Source organism: Heloderma suspectum, chromosome 4, assembly GCF_057233095.1.
Source record: "Heloderma suspectum isolate Gila_16-S chromosome 4, 16-S_ref, whole genome shotgun sequence".
Taxonomy (NCBI): domain Eukaryota; kingdom Metazoa; phylum Chordata; class Lepidosauria; order Squamata; family Helodermatidae; genus Heloderma; species Heloderma suspectum.
The window spans coordinates 96,551,496-96,574,695 of NC_139461.1; the positions used below are offsets into that span (position 1 = coordinate 96,551,496).

The 23,200-nt window shown below is 43.4% G+C and overlaps 1 protein-coding gene across 4 annotated transcripts in view; it reads left to right on the plus strand.

Annotated features, from left to right (window-relative positions):
• Window positions 1-23,200, plus strand: part of ZNF407 (zinc finger protein 407) — a 565,758-nt gene that overhangs the window by 502,417 nt on the left and 40,141 nt on the right. The window contains exon 10 of one of the 4 annotated variants that reach the window (XM_084849996.1): window positions 410-5,492. The exons of 1 other annotated variant lie outside the window; for it this stretch is intronic. In XM_084849996.1, the coding sequence (XP_084706122.1) occupies window positions 410-1,767 (1,358 nt within the window). In that variant the 3' untranslated portion in view covers window positions 1,768-5,492. Of the gene's footprint in view, window positions 1-409; window positions 5,493-23,200 lie in introns of those variants that run through there. 2 more of the 4 variants (XM_084849995.1, XM_084850001.1) reach the window with 2 other exon arrangements.

Below are 23,200 nucleotides of genomic sequence, written 5' to 3' on the forward strand. Positions count from 1 at the left end.
GAAGTTCATTTGTGCAACATTGAATATCAACCCTTGAAGAGAAGAGAATATGCTCTCCATGATAATAGGCTAGTTCCCAGCCTCACAGTCTGATGTCTCTGGTCCAGAGTCCTTGACACAGATAGACACAGCCTTCAGAAATCTCCATGATAGGTATCTGGAAGGACACTGTTGGAAAGACCTCTTATATTCTTCTGGGAATAAACCAGATCTTGTTTTGTCTTGTATATGTGGGCATTCACTTTGCAGATGCTAACGTAGTATTTATTTGGACCAGGACTTAAATTAAGAATAATGCATATTAATGATAATTTGCAATTTAGATCTCCTTCCATAGTTAATCTTTTGATTTATTGAACTATTTTAACTGTTTTGACATTTTTAACCATCCTTTTTCTTCTTTTTTTAGGCATAGTTTCTAAATCCTATGAATGCCGACTGAAGGGTCAGGGAGCTACATTTGTGGAAACCACCAGCCCTTTTTCCACAACAGCCCTTGATGAAATTTCTCCAATTCATGATAAGATCCTTCAAGGCGGCAGGAGACATCCACAATCCCCTGAGCAAGTTCAACAGGTCATTATTATTCAAGGATATGACAGTGATTTTGCAATTGACGCCTCAGTGGAGGAAACCGCAGCAGCTACCCTTCAGACATTGGCAATGGCTGGCCAAGTGGCAAGGGTCGTCCATATTACTGAAGATGGACAAGTTATAACTACAAGTCAAAATGGGTCTCATGTGAGCAGCATGATTCCAGGACAAATACTCACTGAACAACTGCCAGATGGGAAAACACAAGTGGTAGTGGTTGAAGGCCCACTAGGAGGAACTGATATTGAAGATGCTATTTCCATAGGGACAGCTTCAGACCACAGTAATCCCATGGTGCAACAGATAATGAGACAGGAAATTTTAGATCCATCAGAGGTTACCAGAGTACACCCACCCGAGTCTGCCTCAGCACTGGACGCCTTGCTTTGTGCTGTAACAGAGCTTGGTGAAGCAGAAAACAAAGCAGAACTCCTGGACAGGGCACGGTTTTGTCACAAAGAAACACTGCAAATGTCAAATCCAGAAGCAGACATTGTTTCTAATGACAGCATGACCCAAGGAACGCATATGTTCCATGAGGTTCAAGGAACTGAGGCAGAGGGAGAATCCATGGAAGTAGTAACTCAGGTTGTGCACCCATCTACCATAATTGCATCTCAGGAGAGAGCTCAGGTCACTTTCAAGAAGATGGTTGAAGGAGTGCTCCAGTTTGCTGTGTGCGATAAAGTTGCAGCAGACCAGCTGATGAAAGAAGGTGTCACTCAGGTTATTTTGAATGAGGAAGGAACTGTACATATGGTGGCTCGAGAAGGATCTCAGATAATAATGCAAGAAGCTGGCAGACATACCCTGAGTGTCCAAAATGAACACATGGACTTGGTTGGGTCCGATGGAGAAATTTCACAGATCATTGTCACGGAGGAACTTGCTCAAGCCATGGTTCAGGATTCTAACAGCAACTTCTCCGATGGTGCAACCCATTACATTGTAACAGGAATACCACAAGAGATCGAGGATGAGTCTGGAGTATATTCACATACCGTGATAGAGACAGATGAGCCTCAAGAGATTTTGCAGGCTGGCACTGTTATAAATTCTGATAATGTATCCTCTAATGGAAATGGTGAACACCTAGCTAGTATGGTCATTTATACAGAAGATGGTTCACAAACAGCTATTATCCAGGGCCAAAGAGACAGCAGTGAACTATAAAAACATGAAAGAACTCGAACTAATAGGGCCAACAACAGGCAAGGTTAAACATTGGACACTTGGAGATATTATATTTCATTTTTAATTTGGAAAGCATTTTTGAATGGTATTCCTCCACCTAGGTGTTCAACACATCCTGTGTGAAGTTAGCATCAGCAGCTAAGAACGTTATACAGAAACAGAATTCTCCTAGTCTTACATGAACAGTGTTCAGACCTGATTGCAAACACTGAAAGATTTACAAAATAAAATCAAAACAGGCATAGGTGCAGCCACTAAAGATATCAATTTAATTATCTTCATTAGTTTGGTTATTTTGTTCATCACCATTTTATTATATTGTGACTTTCTAGCGTTACGTTTGTCTTTTTTGTGATTAATTATGTTAAACTTGACTTGCATATGGGAAGCAAACATCTATACATGCACCCATATCACCTAGTTAAGATAGGCATATACAATTTATTGATAAAAATTGCATTCTACAAACACAATAGTTTTTACATTCACAGATCAACCAGGCATTCTGAACTTCTATAAACACAGCCTAGTTATTCCTACTGAAAACCCAGTGTTGCCAATGAAATAATTTCATTATATGTGTTTGAGTTGCCTTTCTTTGACTATATTGGCTTTTCCCCCCATTGGACGTCCAACAGAGCCCTAGTTAAAATCTCTGTGGAAGAATTCACAAAGGAACCTGTTGATTCAGAAAGGCCTTAATGCCTGTAAGCTCAGCTTAATTTTATATAAACAATTTCTTCATTTGAAATATTCATGCAATGTTTTTTTAAAACGAATAGTGCTTCACATATATATACCGTTCTGCAGTTCATTTTGTGCAGGTCTTTTGGAAACATGAGATGAGGGGTTTTTTACACATAAAATTCTGCCATTGACCTTAACAAGTGGAAGAGAGTTGACCTGGCATTTCTTTCTGGATCAGAATGTTGATTATCTAGTTGTGGATAAGTTCTGACTGTTCAGTGTAAGTGCCTGTTGAAAAGACACAGCTTTCTGATTGAGATGCTTCTGTTTTCCCCAAGTAATATAAGCTACAATATGGATGGGGGTGTTTTTGGTTCTTTCCAATAAAATGATAGCATTAAAAGGAATACTGTCTTTTTTAATATCAGGCTGCCATCCTACACCCATTTACCTGGGAGTAAGCGACATTTCAAGTCAATGGGATTTGAATTCAATGAGATTTACTTCTGAGTTGACATATATAGGATTGCACTGCCAATCAATACATGAAGCTGGCATTAAACAGAGTTTATCACAGACCTGCACAAACTGTCAGCTGCTAGGTCCTTGAGACAACTTCCTTGTTTTTGCAGTTGGAGAAAAGCAGAAAAAAGTAGATTTCTCAAACCCCTGGGGGTCACCATATATGACTAATGGATCACAAGTTGTACAACCCTTGTCTACCATATCTCTATCTCTCTGGTTGGCTGGTAGGCTGGGAGAGATGAAGGAACACAGGAGTTGGATTTCTTAAATGCACTTGTTCAATTTGTTATAGTGCAAAGGGTATCACCATCAACCAGGAAGAATACACATTAACTATATTTCAGATTGCCAAAGATGGAGAAGCCAGGGTACAGTAGATTCCTTTAGAATTAACTACTTAAACATCTGTTTCCCAAGGTGCTGCACAGAACACATACTTCTTGGGATGGCAGATACTTTGTTGTTGTTTTTATTTTCCAGGTTAGATATGTCAGATCAGCTAAAAAAGAGAATACAATTTCAAAAAAGACAGAGAGATTCATAATTAGCCGAGTTTGACTTGCTCATCCTTCTTAAAAGTGACAGTGTTTCTTCTTAAACACTGTCTTCAGCAGTCGGTGACAGGATCAACTCCTGTTTGTTATCAGGATAAAAGTGACCTTTACAAAATGATGGCCCTCTGCAAGATTCTCATAGATGCTCAAATGGATGTTTTTCATTGAAAAGATTTCTTCGTGATCATTTTGCCTGTTAACCGGAGCCCTCTGGTCTTGTGGCTTGGATGCTAATTCTTAGCTGTGCTCAGTCCTGTATGGCTAACCTTTCCGCTGCAGTACAGGGTGTTGACATTGACATGCTGCAGTTTACCATTTGTGATTTATTTAGGATAAATATGTCTCAGGTGGCATTTAATCCTTCATAAAACCAGTGTAGCCTGCAGTGTCAAACCAGCAATCATATTGTATGCACAATGAAAAGAGCAGACCTTTGCATAAAGGGTGGGGGAGATTGCAGGAAGTGTTCACCGGCTTGGAAGTGCTGAGAAGATGCTCTGGAAATCCCGATTAATGAGACTTGTCCTTTTTGCCTTGGAGCATATCCTGTTGGCTACCGCCACCAAGCTCAGAACAAGGCCTGCTATTCAGTGTGTGCCTGGATTAAACGTGCAGGGGTTGGAGTCCAGTTAGTTCATGAACCAGCATGAACTGGTGCTCCTTGAACATGTCCATAACCCCCGTGTTTTATCTCTGTGTCAGCAGCTCACTTGGGAGGGGGGCAGTTTCCTATCTCCTCTCCATGCCAGGATGCACTACTGAATTCCTTGCCATGTTTGCTTCTCATTTCCATGATATCTGTTTCCATGGGTGCAGCTGTCAGTCAAACCATGAGTGGCCATACCTGAATCTGTACATGAACGGAGTATTCTCCTTGAAGCCAGCTGCTGTAGCTAGAGGGCTGAGCTGGAAAAAGTCAGAAGCTAGAGCCCGAAGTGCATCAGTCAGTTCCCAGCTGGGCAAGGACAAAAGGCTGGGCTCCCAGGACCTGTCCTAGGCCTGGCCAGCCCAGAGGCCTCACACTCTCTGCCAAGTCAGTGCTCCTGCTCATGCCTGCATACAAAGTGCCAGGCATGAAACTAGGTCCTAGTGACTAAAGCCGCGAAGCTCCTGGAGTCCCAGACTGTGGGATGATTTTGTGGATGGTTTTTGTCAGAGATCCAGAAAAATCAGTTTGGCTTACCAGCCAGCCTCTATTTGTCCTCATTATCAACTCTGCTCTGTCCCTCACCCCCTGAACTCCTCTTTCATGTGCAGAGGTCTTTGGGGAGAGGCAAGGGTTTTTCCTCATTTGGGCTGTGGGATGGAGAATGCAAGACACAGCAGAAGTCGCTCCTGCTGTTCCTTCCCTTCTTCAAAGAAAAAAAGGGGCAGCACCAATCACAAGAAAGCAAAAAGAGAGACACAAACCTCAAAATGGTACTGGAAAACATGATTTTATAAAATGCTGGATGAATTTCAGTGAGACCTTCTTCAAGACACAAGAATATAATTTTCCTATTAAGGCAATATCTCTGCCATGTTGCTCTTGGGACGAGGCAGGTTAGAAGTTTAAAACAATAAACTCAGTAACTTTGAACTCTGGGGCACAGTTTAATGTTGGTGCAGGTAAGCCAAAATCTTGGGGTGTCCTATTTCTTATCATGTATCTCAGCTCAGTTGTGTTACACTGTAGAAGAGAGGGATAAGGAAACTACTTATTTGCAGAAGTAATGAAGGCTTTTTATTTCTTCTATCCTGTCCTTTAGATGGCCAATTGGGCATTCCCCGGGTAGAATTCCTTCCATTACTATGAACTGGACCATCTAGGGGAGGAAATTCACAACAACAGAATGAGAAGCATGTTGGTGTATTATCCAGATTTTCATGGAATTGGCCTTGGTCCATCAGGGAAACATGCAGCAAGATAAGCCAAGCGTACCCTACCTTTAAAACCTGTTTTTCAGCACTTGAAAGCAACATACTTCTGGGTAGGGTAAGAGGAGTAGAATGTCATCAACCTGGCAGGGGCTGCTCAACCCATGGAGAGGCTTGTTTCCCGCCCCTGTCCAGGCTCCATACTGCTACTACATTATGAATGGAGAGCAACTAATTGTCCCCATGTGTGCAGATTTCCCTGAAGAAACCAAAATTCTCCCGTGCAGCTTCTGAAGGCTCCTGATAGCTCCCCCCACCCCAATTTTGCCACACCAGCAATCTGCTGTGGATTTATTGCTCCCACCCCATTTACCCCCATGTGTGCACTTTTGCCTATTGCTTCCAAACCCCCTTCCAAACAACAAAGAAGCACAACATCACAACAGCCATTTAAGACAGCAACAGAGAGGGGAAACCGCTTTAGGGGGAGTTACTAAAGTTAGCCTTTAGCCCTGTCACTGCAGAGGAGCGAGATCTATTTCTTACTTCTGAATAAACACACACAGAAGTAGGGTATGTTAAAGATAAAATGCAGGCTAGCTAAGATGAATGAGTATGGTCGCTGCTGCATTCCCGGGGATTTTCTCAATGGGAAAATCTACTTCCATTGGGGAAACAAGAGGGAATGGGGTGTCCCACCCCCTTGACTACATCACTGCCAGGTCACAGGCACACCCATGATTTAATGTGAGTGGGACATGGCACACTGTGGTAAAACCGCCAGGGAGTGGCTTTCAGTTAAAAAAAAAAAAAAGATGGAGTAAAAGGAGTTTCAGAAAATGCGGCTTTTCAAGAGGGAAGCAGCTGGTTGGCAGCGGCTTGGTGATGATGTCATCTATCGTGAAGGAACTCAAACTGCTCTAACTTTGAACTAAATCGCTTGTAAAGACAGCCCCCTGGCCTTAATCTGAGCAGCTCTGAAACCTGCTTCAAATGGCATGGCATAGAACCAGAAAAAGGGAAATGATAATGTGCATTATCATCTCTGCACATGCACAGAGACAGTAACTGTGTATGTACAGTGCATTTTCCTTCATTGCAGCCAGCAGCCAGTACCCCTGTTCCAGATGAGGGGGCATGACTCCTAGGCCAATTGAACCCAATAGCACCTCTCTCTTTTATAAACTTTACTAGGAGAGGGAGGAGATGGAAAGCTCCCTGGCAAACAGCTGCAGCCTTTCCCGGTGAAACATATACCTTCCAGCAGTGTCTCCTGCCATGTTTTGCAAAAAATGTACCTTGAAAGTAAATTCTTTAAAAGAAATGTATTTTAACAAAAGCAAAACAAAAAGCCCAAAGCTAAATGCTATTCTGTCTCCAACCAGCAGCCGTTCACCATGGAAGTGAGGTGAACCAGAGCCAATAGCTGATGTACCAAGAGGTATGCACATGTGGGTTGTGAACAAAGCTGCGAGCGTTGTTGTCATTTATAAATGCTGCCTTTATAACATCAGTGTGTTGATGGCAAGGTCCTTCAAGAGATACATTTGTTATGTTTGCAGGCGCAATCGTGTCGGGGAGCTCTTCACAATGAACTCTCCTGCCTAAGGCTGGCCCAAGATTGCATCTGAACTGTCTCCCACTTTAGAAAAGCATCAGGGACCAAGAGTCAGGGGTTTGAGCCACTGGCAAGATAGACAAAGAACATTCAACAAGTTAGAGAGGCAAGTTAGGCCCCAACAAAAACAACTTTTTCCTGTGTTCTGTCGTGTGTGTTACCTAAGCAAAACTATCATAAAGAACCCAGAGGAGAAATGCTCATCCTGAACTCTGAGGCACAGTTAGTTCTAGTGAACAGATTATGTAATGGAAAAGGGTCATTCATTTGGTAAAAAGTGGAATGTTCACCCCCCCCTCATTTTGCAGTACAATATTAGCCCATAATTTCAAATAGCACAAGACTCACTTTAAACAGCTTACTTCTGTTCCAGCTTATTGAAGAGTACAATTCGTTTTCTGCTCCTCTAGGGTGATATCATTTTATATGAAGAAAAAAGTTAGCTCAGATGGCAGTTATACGTTTCGGAAGCACCTTCTAATCAGGGATTGGTGATTCATTATTAGCTTCAGCAGGCGATCTATCTGACATGTAAGGGGAAAAAATTAGCAGCTGTCACTGCATGATGAGTTAATTTCCTGATAGGTCTGACACTGAAAAGCCATTTGAAGACATGGAGATGGCTGATGAGAAAACCTGACGCTGCTTTATAATTGGAGAGAAAGCAAGGGCACCAAGACAGAACAATGTGCAAGGGAGGGGCTCAGGCTGATCTACAAGTGGTAGTGGCTGTTTGCTAGAAAGGGTGCTTCACAAGCTGCTGGGACACACACACACCCCTTAGATATTTCATACTCTGAAACAGAAGCCAGCTATTCCCTTGTTGCTCCGTGTTGTTATTTTCAGTGGTTTGCAATTAATGTACCCAGACAGTTTTACTCCTTGTGATCTGTGCATATGCCAGGTACAAGCATGCGGTTGGTTTCTTCTGCGGATGACATGGAAAGCTAACATTATAGTGGGGTATGAGAAAATGAGGTTCTCTCCGTTTTAAAACAGTTTCTGCTACTGTTTTCTTTAATCACAGCTGCTGATATTGGTCACTGAAATAGATCTTTGGCTTTTGGGCAGTATAGAAATGAAATAAGTAAGTAAATAAGTAAGTAAGTAAATTGAATGGAAGCAAGCGTTTGATTAAAAACAAAACAGCAAATTGCACAATAGTAAAAACTAGAATTACAAAATGAATACTTAACAAAAAAGTTAGTGAGCATCTGCAATAAAAGTGAAACAGGCCACATTCCTTGGTGCACAGCCTTCTGAGTAAACATGCATAGGATTGCACTGATAATAGATATTCTAGAAACATCAGTTACATCATGAGAAATGCCGGGTTGGATGAATCACAGGTCGGAATTAAGATTGCCGGGAGAATTATCAACAACCTCAGATACGCAGATGATACCACCCTAATGGCAGAAAGCGAAGAGGATCTAAAGAGCCTCTTGTGGAGGGTGAAAGTGGAGAGTGCAAAAGCTGGTCTGAAACTCGACATTAAAAAAACTAAGGCCATGACATCTGGCCCCATCACTTCCTGGCATATACAGTCAGGGCCAGAAATATTGGAACAAGGATAACTGTTTTGGCAGTTGGCCTCTGTACACCACCACATTGAAGTTGAAAGGAAACACACCCAGATGGGAGCGAAGTCAGGACTTTCAGCTGTAATTCAAGGGGTTTGATAAAAGTGGGGCACTACCCATTCAGGAAGGACAGCCAGTGGCATACACACACACCCATCGTTGGGGGCTCATAAGTAATGGAACAAACCAACATCATTTCAAACTTAAGGATTGCCTTTAATACCTGGATGAAAATCCTTTGCAGTCAATGACTGCCTGAAGTGTGGAACCCATGGACATGACCAAATGCTGAGTTTCCTCCCTTGAGATGCTTTGCCAGGCCTTTACTGCAGCTGCCTTCAGCTGCTGCTTGTTTGTGGGTCTTTCTTCCCTCAGTCTTGTCTTCAGGAAGTGAAAAGCATGCCCTATTGGGTGGAGATCAGGTGACCGACTTGGCCATTGAAGAACATCCCACTTCTTTGCCTTGAGAAACTCTTGGGTAGCTTTTGCTGTATGTTTTGGGTCATTATCCATCTGCAATATGAAGCGGCGTCCTATCAGTTTGGCAGCATTCAGCTGAATCTGAGCAGAAAGTATAGCCCTATACACTTCAGAATTCATCCTGCTGCTTTTATCAGCAAACAGGTCATCAGTAAACACCAGTGGCCCGTTTCCATTGGCAGCCATACATGCCCATGCCATAACACTGCCTCCACCATGTTTGACAGATGCTGTGGTATGCTTTGGATCATGAGCTGTTCCTTTCCTTCTCCATACTTTTCTCTTCCCATCATTCTGGTACAAGTTAATCTTGGTTTCATCAGTCCAAAGAATCTTATTCCAGAACTGGGCAGGCTTTTTTAGGTGTTTGCTGGCAAAGGCTAATCTGGCCAGTCTGTTCTTGAGCGTTACCAGTGGTTTGCACTTTGTTGTGAAGCATCTGTATTTACATTCATAAAGCTGTCTCTTGACCGTCGATGTTGACAATGACATGCCTACCTCCTCAAGAGTGTTCTTGACCTGGCTAGATGTTGTGAAATGGTTCCTCTGCACCATGAGCAGAATTCTGCAGTCATCCACTTTAGTTGTCTTCCGTGGTCTTCCAGGCCTTTTGCTGTTGCTGAGCTTGCCAGTTAAGTCCTTCTTTTTCAGGATGTTCCAAACTGTTGTGCTGGCCACTTGCACTGTTTTTACGATCTCTCTGATGGGTTTATTTTGTTTCCTCAGCCTAATGATGGCCTCCTTCACTCACATGGACACCTCTTTGGACCTCATGTTGGGAGTTCTAGTGAACAGCTACCAAATGCAAGTGCAACACTCAGAACCACCTCCAGACCTTTAATCTGCTTGATTGGTCATGGGGTACCCAGGAAACAGGCCACACCTGGCCATGCAGCTACTTGTCAGCCATTCATTCCATTACTTATGAGCCACCAACAATGGGGGTGTGTGTATGCCACTAGCTGTACTTCCTGAATGGTTAGTGCCCCACTTTTGCCAAACCCCTTGAATTACAGCTGAAAGTCCTGACTTCACTCCCATCTGGGTGTGTTTCCTTTCAACTTCAATGTGGTGGTGTACAGAGGCCAACTGCCAAAACAGTTATCCTTGTTCCAATATTTCTGGCCCTGACTGTAGAAGGGGAAGAAATGGAAGCAGTGACAGATTTTATTGTCTTGGGCTCCAAGATCACCGCAGTCAGTGACTGTAGCCATGAAATTAAAAGACGCTTGCTCCTTGGGAGGAAAGCTATGGCAAATCTAGACAGCATAGTAAGAAGCAGAGACATCACCTTGCCGACAAAGGTCCATATAATCAAAGCTATGGTTTTCCCAGTAGCAACGTATGGCTGTGAGAGCTGGACTATAAGGAAGGCTGAGCACTGAAGAATTGATGCTTTCGAACTGTGGTGCCGGAGAAGACTGTTACGAGTCCCCTGGACTGCAAGGAGGTCAAATCAGTCCATCCTAGAGGAAATCAACCTTGACTGCTCATTGGAAGGACAGATACTGAAGCTGAAGCTCAAATATTTTGGCTTCTAATGTGAAGAGAAAACTCCCTGGAAAAGACCCTGATGCTGGGAAAGACTGAAGGCAAAAGGAGAAGGGGACGGCAGAGGATGAGATGGCTAGATAGCATCACCGATGCAATGAATATGGACTTGAGCACACTCCGGGAGAGAGCAGAGGACAGGAAGGCCTGGCGTGCTATGGTCCACGAGGTCATGAAGAGTCGGACACGACTTAACGACTGAACAACAACAACAACAAAGAAACATCAAAAATATCAGGATAAGAAGGAGTCTGGAAAGAATCTCTATATTTGGTTACAGTCAGATGGAGTTAAGTGAAGAGCACAGACTGATCATATCTGACTAATATGTAGCTTCCAACAAGCCAAATACTTAATGGTGCAATCCTATATGTAGGAGATATATCTATCTCCTTGGAAGTAAGTCCCATTGAGTTCAGTACAGATTACCCCCAGGTGAGTGGGTATAGGAATGCAGCCACAGTCATTTTTTCCCTTCTGATTGTCACAGACCCATTAGTGGCTGTAAGATGTGGTGTTCCCCCTCCCCCTACATCCACACACAATTTCCCCTCCACATTCCATCCATCATAATGCTAGAATTTTGCTACTACTGTATAGAAAAACAAGTTGTTCACTTCCATTGTGCTCTACATATCCAGGGTTGCATTCCAGTGGAATGCAGCTGAACTGGAGAAGTGGCTAGAGCAAACAGCATCGCATCCCTCTCCCTCTCCCCCTATAGTCTTTCTCCACAATATCCCGTGTGGTTGGAGCAGGCATTCAACAAAGATTGCTATCACAGGAGGTACTGTGTCTGTGAATCCCTTTCATCAGCCTTCATGGGCACAGTAGGGCAAGATGAGCAACTTGTGGCCCTCTAGATGGTTTGGCCTACAACTCCCATCATTCCTCACCATCAGCTACGCTGGCTAGAACTGATGGGTGTTGCTGGCCAAAACAGCTGGAAAGGCAGACGGTGCACATCCCTGCACTAGGGAAAGTCCATGCTTTTCCTAGAAGGGACTCTGGAAACCAGCACAGTCCCCAACAGTTCCTTCTTCCTTGCCCACACAGTTTTTGAGAACATTGAGGCTGGCAGGGCATGAAGGAAGTACCAGGTGCCTCTGTTGGAGTAGCCCTGAAAGCAGCTCCCTCCCTCCCTGTCCCATGTGGGCCAGCATGCTTCAGCGAGAAGACAAGGGGACATTCCTTCTTTCTCCCTGGTCTGTGCTGGGCCTAGGGCACCTTTAAGCTAAACAAAAACAGGGGAACAAGGCTGTGTTCTACCACCCATGAAGCAACCTTGTTGGGCACTCCCCTTTCTCTGACTTCGTCTCTTCAGACAAGGTGCCAGCAGCGGCTTCTGTAGCCAGCAAGAGAGCCTGTGAATCATTGACGCACCCACAGATATTGCTGCAGCCACCTGCGTGTCTATGCCTGGACCTCAAAATCTGGCCCCAGAAAACGAAGTGGGAACATCATTCCACAGAGCATTTCTCCATCTCCATTCCACAACATTAGCTGTCACTCTCTGGGGGAAGGGAAACACTCAGCAGCATGGTGCCAGCAAAGAAGGCAAGTTATACTAACTAGATCAGGGGTGTTGAACGTCAGGACTGTGGTCCCAATCTGGTGCGCCCGAGGTTTCCAAGGTGGCCATGCCCCCTTCCCTGGCCCCACCCCATTTCCCCCTAACTATTGACCATTGGGTGTTTTCCAAGCTTTTGCACATCCCCCCCCCCCATTGTAAAAGGTTAACATGCCTCTCCTAAGGCTTAGTTACAAGCAGTAAGAGCTTTAAGCTAAAATATACTGACAGTTTTTGTATTTTGCTCCTGCCCCCTTTTGCCTACCACTGGAATGTGGCCCCTGAGAGGTTCTCCAAAACTGAACTTGGCCCTCAGGCTGAAGAATGTTCAACACCCCTGAGCTAGACAGTTGGAGGAAGCTGCACATGCGGTTAGTGGCTTCGATGGCAGCCACATGAGGGTTTTATAATATCCTGTTCTGCCTTCAGTTAACTGATTTGTTGCACAAGCCTCTGCATGTTTCCCAAAAGGTAAGCCCCATTGTGTTCAACAGGGCTTAGTCCCAGGTAGGTGTCCATAGGACTGCAAACTTAGAGTAATGGAAAAAATATTTAAAAGTACAATAACACCAATATCTGATGATCTTTTTCTGTAAATATCCTGCAGTTACTTTCCATGGAACTCCTGTCATAGTCCCGCTGCTGTGATTGTAGTTACCTTAACATGTTCAGCATGTGGGAACCGAGTGACTGTGCCAAGCTCTTTTCCTTTCCATTTGTCTTCAGTCCCTCTTCCCCCATTATGCACAAACACTGAAACAATTCACTCAGGGCATTCAGATACATGTCAACTGCAGATGTAAAAGGCATCTGGTACAAAAAGATATTTGCAAACAATTCCTAATGGCTTCCTTGACTTGTTGTTGCTCTTCCAAAAATAAATCAAATAAACCCACATCCATGTGGGGACCCATCAGAGGGACACAAGAGTGCACCAAGAAAGGAGAAGGTGTGTTTCCCTTGTGAATGAGGTGCATCATGTCTTTGCAGGATGGTCCTTACTGCTCTGAAAGTGTAAGACATTTTGCCAGAGCCCTGCTGAGTTGCTCCAATTTGGTACTGTGCTTTCCTGTCACTGCGGGTGTGGAAGAGACTCATGTTTTCTATTCACCATATGGCACTGACTGCTGGTAATTCAGCAGCTATGGAATCCAGATGTCCACCTCCAGGATGTTTCTCCCTGGTTAGGGATGTAAGGCTTCCTCCTCCTACTGCCACCTTAATAGTGTGTGCATTTATCAGGTTTGTCTATGGTTTTGTGGAAAGGCCAATGCAGCTGCCTGGCTACTCTATTCACTAGAATATTTTAAACTACATGTAAGGCTTTCCCCTCAAATCCACTGTGGTTCTAGAAGTGTAACAGTGAGCAAATTCCTCTCATGTGTATGGACTGGGCCAGTAACTGACATTTGCAAGGGAAATGTAAAACACCTGGAGAATTGTTGTTCGGTCGTTAAGTCGCATCCGACTCTTCATGACCCCATGGACCATAGCATGCCAGGCCTTCCTGTCCTCCACTCTCTCCCGGAGTGTGCTCAAGTTCATATTCATTGCATCCGTGATGCTATCTAGCCATCTCATCCTCGGCCGTCCCCTTCTCCTTTTGCCTTCAATCTTTCCCAGCATCAAGGTCTTTTCCAGGGAGTTTTCTCTTCGCATTAGGTGGCCAAAATATTTGAGCTTCAGTATCTGTCCTTCCAATGAGCACTCAGGGTTGATTTCCTTTAGGATGGACTGATTTGACCTCCTTGCAGTCCAGGGGACTCGTAAGAGTCTTCTCCAGCACCACAGTTCGAAAGCATCAATTCTTCTGCGCTCAGCCTTCCTTATAGTCCAGCTCTCACAGCCATATGTTGCTACTGGGAAAACCATAGCTTTGATTATATGAATCTTTGTTGGCAAGGTGATGTCTCTGCTTGTTACTATACTGATCAACCTCAGCTTCTTCGGCCTCAGTGGTTGGGGCATACACTTGAATTACTGTGATGTTGAATGGTTTGCCTTGGATTCGTACTGAGATCATTCTATCATTTTTGAGATTGTACCCCAGTACTGCTTTTCCCATGCTTTTGTTGACTATGAGTGCTACTCCATTTCTTCTAAGGGATTCTTGCCCACAGTAGTAGATATAATGGTCACCTGAATTAAATTTGCCCATGCTTGTCCATTTGCGTTCGCTGATTCCCAAGATGTCGATGTTCAATCTTGCCATCTCATGTTTGACCACCTCCAGCTTACCTTGATTCATTGATCTTACATTCCAGGTTCCTAAACAATATTGTTCTTTACAGCATCGGATTTTCTTTTCACCACCAGACACATCCACAGCTGAGTATCCTTTTGGTTTTGGCCCAGCCACTTCACTCTTTCTGGCGCTACTTGGAAATTCCCTCTGCTCTTCCCCAGTAGTATATTGGACACCACCTTCCGACCTGAGGGGCTCATCTTCTGGCGTCATATCTTTTAGCCTTGTGATACGTTCCATGGGGTTTTCTTGGCAAGAATACTGGAGTGGATTGCCATTTCCTTCTCCAGTGGACCACATTTTGTCAGAACTCTCTGCCATGACCTGTCCATCTTGGGTGGCCCTGCACGGCAAAGTTTGTGGCTTCACTGAGTTATGCAAGCCCCTTCACCACAACAAGGCAGTGATCCATGAAGGAGAAGGAAAGGTTCCTCCTGTGCAAGCACTGGGTCATTACTGACCCCTATAGGGATGCCGCTTATGCTGGCGTTTTCATGGCAGACTATGGCGGGATGGTTTGCCATTGCCTTCCCCAGTCATGACTACCTTTCCCCCAGCAAGCTGGGTACTCATTTTACCAACCTCAGAAGGATGGAAGGCTGAGTCGACCTGAGCTGGCTACCTGAGACCCAGCTTCAGCTGGGATCGAACTAAGGTCGTGGGGAGAGTTTCGGTTGCAATACTGCCACCTACCTCTCTACTTCTGAGACACTCTGGGAGGCTGCAATAGAGAACACAAGTCTGCTTTCCCATTTAGAGAGGCCGAACAAGATTTCAGTAAGGAATAATACCTGGATTCTCCTTACTTTCCCCCATCCCCATCAGTTGTCCTAATTAGGTTATAATCAAAGCGATTTGCTTTTGAGACTAAGGAGCTGAATGCTTTGGTCCAAGAGCTACTTTTGGGAAGAAACCTGGGGTCCTCCACATGTTGTTAGATTCCAACTCCCATCAGCCCCAGCCAGCAAGGCCAAGGGAATTAGAGTTGCAGTCCAACAACATCTGGAGGCCCACAAGTTCCCCATCCCTGAGGTAAATCAAGTCAGCTCCTGGACTGATCCAACATGAGGCCATTCCTCAGACTGTTTTTGGGCTATGAGTATTTTCGGGTCTCTGGCTCTGAAATTCCTGAATGAGGGACACATTGGTGCTGTGTTATCTGAATTAAGAGATATGGGCTATGTTCTTCAGACATGTGAAATTACAGATATCCATTATATTTTACGGGGTTGTGACACTCTGGAATAAAAGAAACTATGCTTACCTACCTTATAGAAGTTGGCTTCAGAAATAACATGGTCACCAGCCCATAACTGTCCACCATTTATCTGTCTGTCTGTCTGTCTTCAGGTGGCTGATATCTGTGGATCAAAATTGGTCCAAAATCAACCAACTGTTGACCCATGTTCATTTTAGCTGAGTAAACACATTCAAACACATTGCTCCAGGAACCATTCTACCTAGCTGTGTCAATGGCCAAAGACACTCCAGAACTTCCTTCTGTCTTCACTATTGTCAGTCCCTGGATTCCTCCCAACACTCCTGTCTCATCACCCTGAGCATGGACTATAAACCTTCTATGTTTAGCACTTCACTATTTAAGTAGTAGATTAGATGTAATAAGGGGGTGATATTGAATGTATTTTAACAGAACTTAATTGCACCTTTAAAATAATAGCACCTTTTCTATCTACAGCAAATGAAAACGTCTTGAAAAATATATGGATAGGTGACGACTTGCTTGCTTTCTCCTCCAAGCAAATTTCTACAAATGCATTTTGATAACCATGCTGAGATCTCACTGAAGTGGAAATTAAACCACTTTGACCATTGTGAATGAACATTAATTCTGCTGCCACACTAGAAATAAGATGGACCTGATCAGGATTTCCAGTTGGCTTTGTGCTAGTGTAACTTCATTGGTTTCTGATGTATGGCACACTGCAATGAGATCAATCAGGTCTCATGACCGCTGACAAAAGGGATTTTATTTTGTTAGGGAAGCTATCCCATATCTTCATGATTTGATCTCTCTCTCTCTCCCTCTCTCTCTCTCACACACACACCCATCAAATCCTCTGTGCTCTGTAGCTTGTGATACGATATAAACAGATTTTATTCTGCAACTTTTCCCCAAATGGAAACTTACATTGATAAGTAAAAACACATTTCTAAAAGAAGAAGAAAAAATGAGAACATGAGGGCTTTTCAGCTTAGCTGCTAAGTGGAAAGAATATCCATTGATTCAAGAAGATACATTCTTTCCTAAAGAGGTAAAGGAATGAATAGAAAATTCATTTAAAAGATCTAAGATGCATTCTTTAAGTACTAACGTATATTTCTACAAATGCTTTAAAAGGATCAGGCACCAATCTCAGTACGGTGCAGAGTGCGTGTGTGTATTTGCATTCGGGATTTATGAGTACTTGGCTTTCACGGCTAAAGAAATCACTGTGATATGACACAATATGTTATAAATGTCTCACAGATCAGATATAGACTAGAGAAACATGTTTTGAACTGACATTTATTAAAAACACATAAGAAGGTCTAGGGAAATTGTGGGAAATCACAAATATTTCCCTGTTGCATCAATGTCAGACTGTAATGTGTGCAAATAAGGATTGAAGCACTATTAATCTGATACCCTAGACTAACGAAGATCCCATTCCACCTAAACCCTATGGCAATTGTCTGCAACATCAGTCATAGGAGGAGATATAACAAAGACATATTTGTGCCCTCGTGCAACTGAACTGAAAGAAAACAAAGAGTGAATTAGTCTGAATATCTTATTGTGCGCAACATATTGTACAACAAGCCTCCTTTGGGAATGTGTCACAAGGCTTGCTAAATTGAAAACAAAACAAACAGATCTATAGGAATAAATAACATCATATTAGATGTCTGCTGTAGAGTAGATTGCATTAGCTTCCAGGGAAGAAATCCACTAAGCATTTCCATTAATTTCCTAGAAACCTGTGCGTGGCTTCAATTTATATGACCAAACTGGTATTTTGAGAATGTGAGTTGCATGGATCTGTGCAGAGTTCAGTATGGGCCTATGGCAAAACAGAAACATTTGCTTCACGCATAGCAGTGTACACGTTTTCTACATGATTTTTCCTATGCTAGGAAAAAGCTCTTCGCTCACAAATGAACCCATATTTATCATACCTTGTCAAGATGTCAAAAAATGGCACAAGCAGTGACAGTGTAAAGGTGGGGTGAGTTTCAAACTGGGGTTATGGTGAAGCAATCACTCCATTTCTTCACCAGGTGGCAAAGTTTATACAGATCAAGCCTCATTCTCCACATACCAAATTAGGCATATGAACTGTCCCTCCTTTAAAATTCCTTTAAAACTTTTACTTCAGGATATGAAGTATGTAGGCTTCTGACTATGTAGCTGGTTCAACTGTAGTAATCTACACATGAGATATTCCTTGGAAGAATCATCCCCAATCCTTCACCTCTATTATATACTACCTAAACACCACATATTTTGCAGTGTCCACAGCATTGCCATGCTCTATCAGGTGGCGATGGAAGTTGTTGCATGGGAGCATCAATATATACTTACCTGGTGATCAAGACTCCAATATGGTGGGCAAGTTATGATTTGTGCCTAGCATAGCAATCATTGTTCCTCCTACTGAGCATTCTTTGCCTGCTCTATGGCAGTTAAGAGCAGCCATAAGTCTACATACATGAATATACATTTATTCCTGTTCAACATGACTGCATTCTCAAACAAACTTCAATCTCAATTTAATTCTTCTAATGAGAATTTAAGACAATTGTCAGTATTGTCTTTGAGCAATTCTGGCTATGGAATATGCTTGCTTTTTCACGCCGATGCAGTGACTTCTTTCAAAACCTATATGTAGTGTCAAATGTGTCAGGTCAGGTTAAAGCTCCATGAAAGAGCGCTATTATGAAACTGCTGGCCTCCCTTCTCAACCCAAGTGAGCTACTAAGTCCCGCCCTCAAGGTGGGTCTTTCAAGGGGGGTGCCTATTTGGCTGCCAGTCTTTTGGAGTGTCTCTTGACCCTATGTTGCCCTTCCTTTTCAACTGATGTCTGACCCTGGGGTCTTGTATTCTTACCTCCTCCTCTGAATCCTGCATCACCATGGATTCAGAGGCCTGGCAATCATCCAAGTGATCAGGCTGCAGCTGGGCTACATCTGCTCTGGCACTGTTATTCTCATCGAACCTTGGCGGCTTGAGAATACTTTCTGTGTCCCCCTCCCATCTGACTCAGAATCTGTTCCCAGGTCTTCTTGGGGTGCGTCTGCAGAGGTGCTGGGCCCAGTCCCTACACCAGTTCACAATACACACCACATATATAAAATACAGTATAAAATCAATATACAAACAGTGAAAGAACAAGAAAAAATACATAAAAACATTAAAAAACAATAAGACAGAGCAGTGTCATAATCCATTACAAGTCAGGAGAACTGTGTAAACAAATGTCTTAAAGAGGCATTTAAAGATTGCCACATGTTCTGCCTCTTGAAAAATGTGTGGAAGGGTGTTCTAGAGGGTGAGTGTCCCTACTGAGAAGGCCCACTTATGTGCTGTTACTTGGCAACACTCTATTGGTTGTGGAACAACCACTAAGTTCTCCTCAGAACTGCTCATTGGTCAATTGGATGTACAGTATATAGGGGAAGGTGGTCAGCTAGGTATCCTGGTCTCAAGTTGTTTAGGGCTTTGTGTACTAACAACAAAACCCTGAACATGAATTGATAGCTAATAGGCAGCCAGTGCAGTTCTTTTCACACAGGTGTAATATGTGTATACCTTGGTGTTCTCCTAAGCATCCTAGCTGCTGCATTTTGCACTAGCTGCAGTTTCTGAACCAGATGCAAGGGCAGCCCCACACAGAGAACATTACAGTAGTCTAATCATGGTGTTACCAGTGCATGGATGTCCATAGGAACTGTTTCAATCTTCCCTAGGGAAGATAGTCAGAGAGATAAGCATAATATATGAACCATGTGATGATGGCTGTGGCTGGCAAAAATTCCTGTGATCACAGCAGCCCCTTTTCTAGCCATTGCAATTGCAGGATTTGTTGCTGTATCCTTGATGATCTGACTCACACATTGTATTTAACCACACAAGTGTGTTTCCAAAGAAGGTCGAAACTACTCATGGGGACAAATAAGGGATTGTGTGAACCAGCTCTAAGAATGATGCCAACATCAACAAAAAGCACGCTTCCACGTTGTATGAGAAAGGAAAAATATTCATAAAATGTTGGTGTGCTAATATAGCGGTGATAATTCAAATGTGTCGGTGTGGAATAAGTTACAATACATTCCTGCTCCGTTTTCCTTTCCTGTTTCCCTCTCCTTTTAAATCTTTTTAACTCCTTGCTTTTTACTACTAATCATTTTTCCTCTTTGCTAATGATGCTAAACTTACAGCCTCCTGTATGCTGACTTGTTTCATGTCACCCTTCAGTTTAGTTCTCTCTACCTTCCACCTCACTCCCTGTCTTCAAGTTGCCCACTTCTGTTACGTCACAAAGCAGGCTTCAGTCTACTGAATGCCAGCTTTCTCTCCCCCCCCCCCCACATCTTGAATATTATTTCAAAGGCATCTTTGAGCTTGATAGTATTCTGGCACAGATGCTTCAGTTATTTTCTTATCAGCAGAATATTATATTCCTCTCCGCTCTCTCTTTCCCTCCTGCATCCCAGCTTATATCTGGAAAGACACCTCTGCTCTAATAGCTCTCCTGAGACTGTGAAAAGGTCTGTACTGAGGCCTGCTAATTTTAAAGGACAGACTTCAATTTACCTGTGGAAACCATCTATATGGCTTATAGCCTTCCCATCCTGAAGACATGGTTCTCAAAGGAATGTTCTCAACATGATCCTTCATGTTTACCTAAGGGCCAAATTATACGTTTTTGCTTACTTCATAGCATGCAGCTTTACCTTCTGATTTTCTTTAATTTCTGGATGGGGGATTTCAGTGTGTGGGGAGAGGAGGTTTAGCTCTTTCTTCTCTGAAAAAGACTTCCCCCATGACTATAAGCCAGGCATGGATAACCGTGGCCCACTGGCTTCATGCAGCCCTCACTGGCTACCTTTGTGGCCATCCGCAGCCTGCCCTGCCACCCCCGATCCCATTCATGCTGCTGCTCCCACCACTACCAAACAATTCTGCTGGGAAACAAGGCATGCGGGACGGTGCTCCTAGTGCACCGTTTCCCAGAAGAATTGGGCTCTCAGCAGAATCAAGTGTGTGTGAATGGGGGTGTGTATGTGTGTTTGTAATGGAGCCCCACCCACCAGCCCTACCTACTTGTGTGGCCCCCAACCACAAAAGGTTGCCCACCCCTGCTGCAAGTGATAGAAAAAAGTTTCTGTTGGCAGCAATGGAAACAACTTTTAATTTCTCGTAGCTCCTCCAGGGAGGATAGTGGCCAGGAAGTTAAGAGATAAAACTCCCCTCCACATGCACTGTGACCCCCCCCCCAAAGTGTCCCTGCTGCACCTGTAGAAATTAAAGAACACCAGAAGCTGAAGCTGCATGCTATGCAATAAACATAATGTGTGCCCTAAGATGAAGTGAACCTGCCTGGACCCTAAGATCATCTTCAGGGGTCCTTCTCCTGGAGGCCCTGCCAAAGGAAGTGAGGTGGGTGGATACCAGGAAGAGGACCTTTTCTGCTGTGGCACCTTGGCTGTGGACCTGACACCTACGTTGTACTCCTTCCAGTGCGAGGTGAAGACCTTTTTATATTCCCAGCATTTTAGCCCTCTAGTCTTTTAGCTCTACTGTTTTTAATCTTTATTTTAAATCTCTGCATTGCTGACAAGTTTTATTCTGGTTGTACTTTTATAGTGTGGTTTTAAGCTTTCATATTTTTTTATGCTGTATCTTGTGGTTTTAATTTTTGTGAACCTCCCAGAAAGATTCAGCTATAGGGCGGTATATAAATAAATAAGAGTAACCCTTTACCGTAACGAAAAAACTGAGGCTAAATAAATTGCAGATGGTGCTTGAGGATATTTATGGAAACCTATTTCCCCATTTCTATATACGTATTTTCCAGATCTTCTGAGCCAGTCAGAGGTATGTTAGAGCAGAACAAGCAATGTTCTGAAGAGTGAGTTGGTGGCCCAGGCCCTTTTCTAGAACAGAGTGTGTGGTTGTGTAGTTAAACGAGGACTCGTCATTTGAGAGACAGAGATTTGTGCTTCTGTATGTTACATACGCCACCAGTCCCAGAGTTCATTCTGCATAGGCAGGTGGGAAGGACAACTGGTAGAAGAGATAAAGGGCCATAATAATCAGGGCCATTGATCCCAGAAACACTGGGAGCCAGTGCTGCTGATAGGATTTGCAGGCCCAGAATTTATGTAAGTGTCTAGTTCAAACATGCATGCACACAGAGCAAGAATGGTTAAGCCACCTATCTTTTTATCCTACTGAGTGTGAACTTGTAAGAGAAATGGAGATCATTCATAATTTTAAAATGAAAAAGGTCAGAAAAATAAAGTTATCAAGTTAATTGTTCTAGTTATAAAATGTTTGCTGCTATACTAGTACGTTAGAATAAAAACAAACAAACAAAAACATCGGCAGGATAATACCTTTGTTAGGATCAGCCAAAACGAAACAAAATAGTCTGCAAGCTTTGTAGGACTCTTCTTCAGGCAGGAAGTTATATTAAACAAAAACAGCAAAAGGAGGGGGAGTGTTTGGGGCATGGTAGAAAAGCCCCAATATGTGCTATGGTGTGATTTCAGAAATGAAGAAAATGTAGTTTCAGAATTTAAATCAAAACTTTTCTTGCATGACTCATAAGATTGCATGTATGGGACAGGATCATGATATGTTTGTAGGAACTGGTTGGGGAACCAAAAAATGATACTTGTGTCCTGGAAGATCATCATAGTGTTTTCTACAATGCTTGTTCTTTGTTTCCTGAAGATATTTGCCCTGTCCAAATGTTCCAAAGGACACGAGAGGGCTCAAAGTGGGGACAAGGATGGGTCCACATTCAGTGGTCTCACCCCCAACCTCTCTGTGCACACTGGACCCCAACCCCTTAATTCCTAGACTTCACCACTCCATGCAGCAAGGTCTGAACAGAGGTCCTACTCTCATTCAGCTGAACATGAATGAAGCACTCTGTGCAATCTGAGACCCTGAGGAAACAGGGTCCCTGATTTGCTGTGCATTCTACACATGTTCAAGTGAACACGACTAGAAACACACTCCAAACCTCACTGCTCTACACAGCAAGGTCAGGGAATGAAGGGGTGGGCCCCAGCACACATGGGGACATTGGGGTTGGCGCAGGGATTTGTGATGCCATCCCACTTTGAGTCCCCATGCATTTTTTGGAATGCATGAATAAGGCTATTGTGATTCCAATGTTGTGACCATGGGACTGTACTAACTTAAGACTCAATCCTTATGTGTAATTTAAAAATACCTGAAAATGCAATTCTTCGTGTGAAGCAGCTCCCCATTTTCAATTTCAGCACCTCTCTTCTATGGATTACCTTGGCGTGGTGAAAATTACCAGAACTGCATGGGGAGCCATTAAATGTTAAATGATTAAAATGTACTGTTTGCTATGTAGAGCAGGTAATTGCATTTTTAAGTGGCTATCATACTGCTGGTTACATTTTGTGAATTGGGCCTTTAGTGTGGAACTAAACATTAGCCCAGCAAATGTGGATTGCCAAACCTGTGTATTTGCCAAG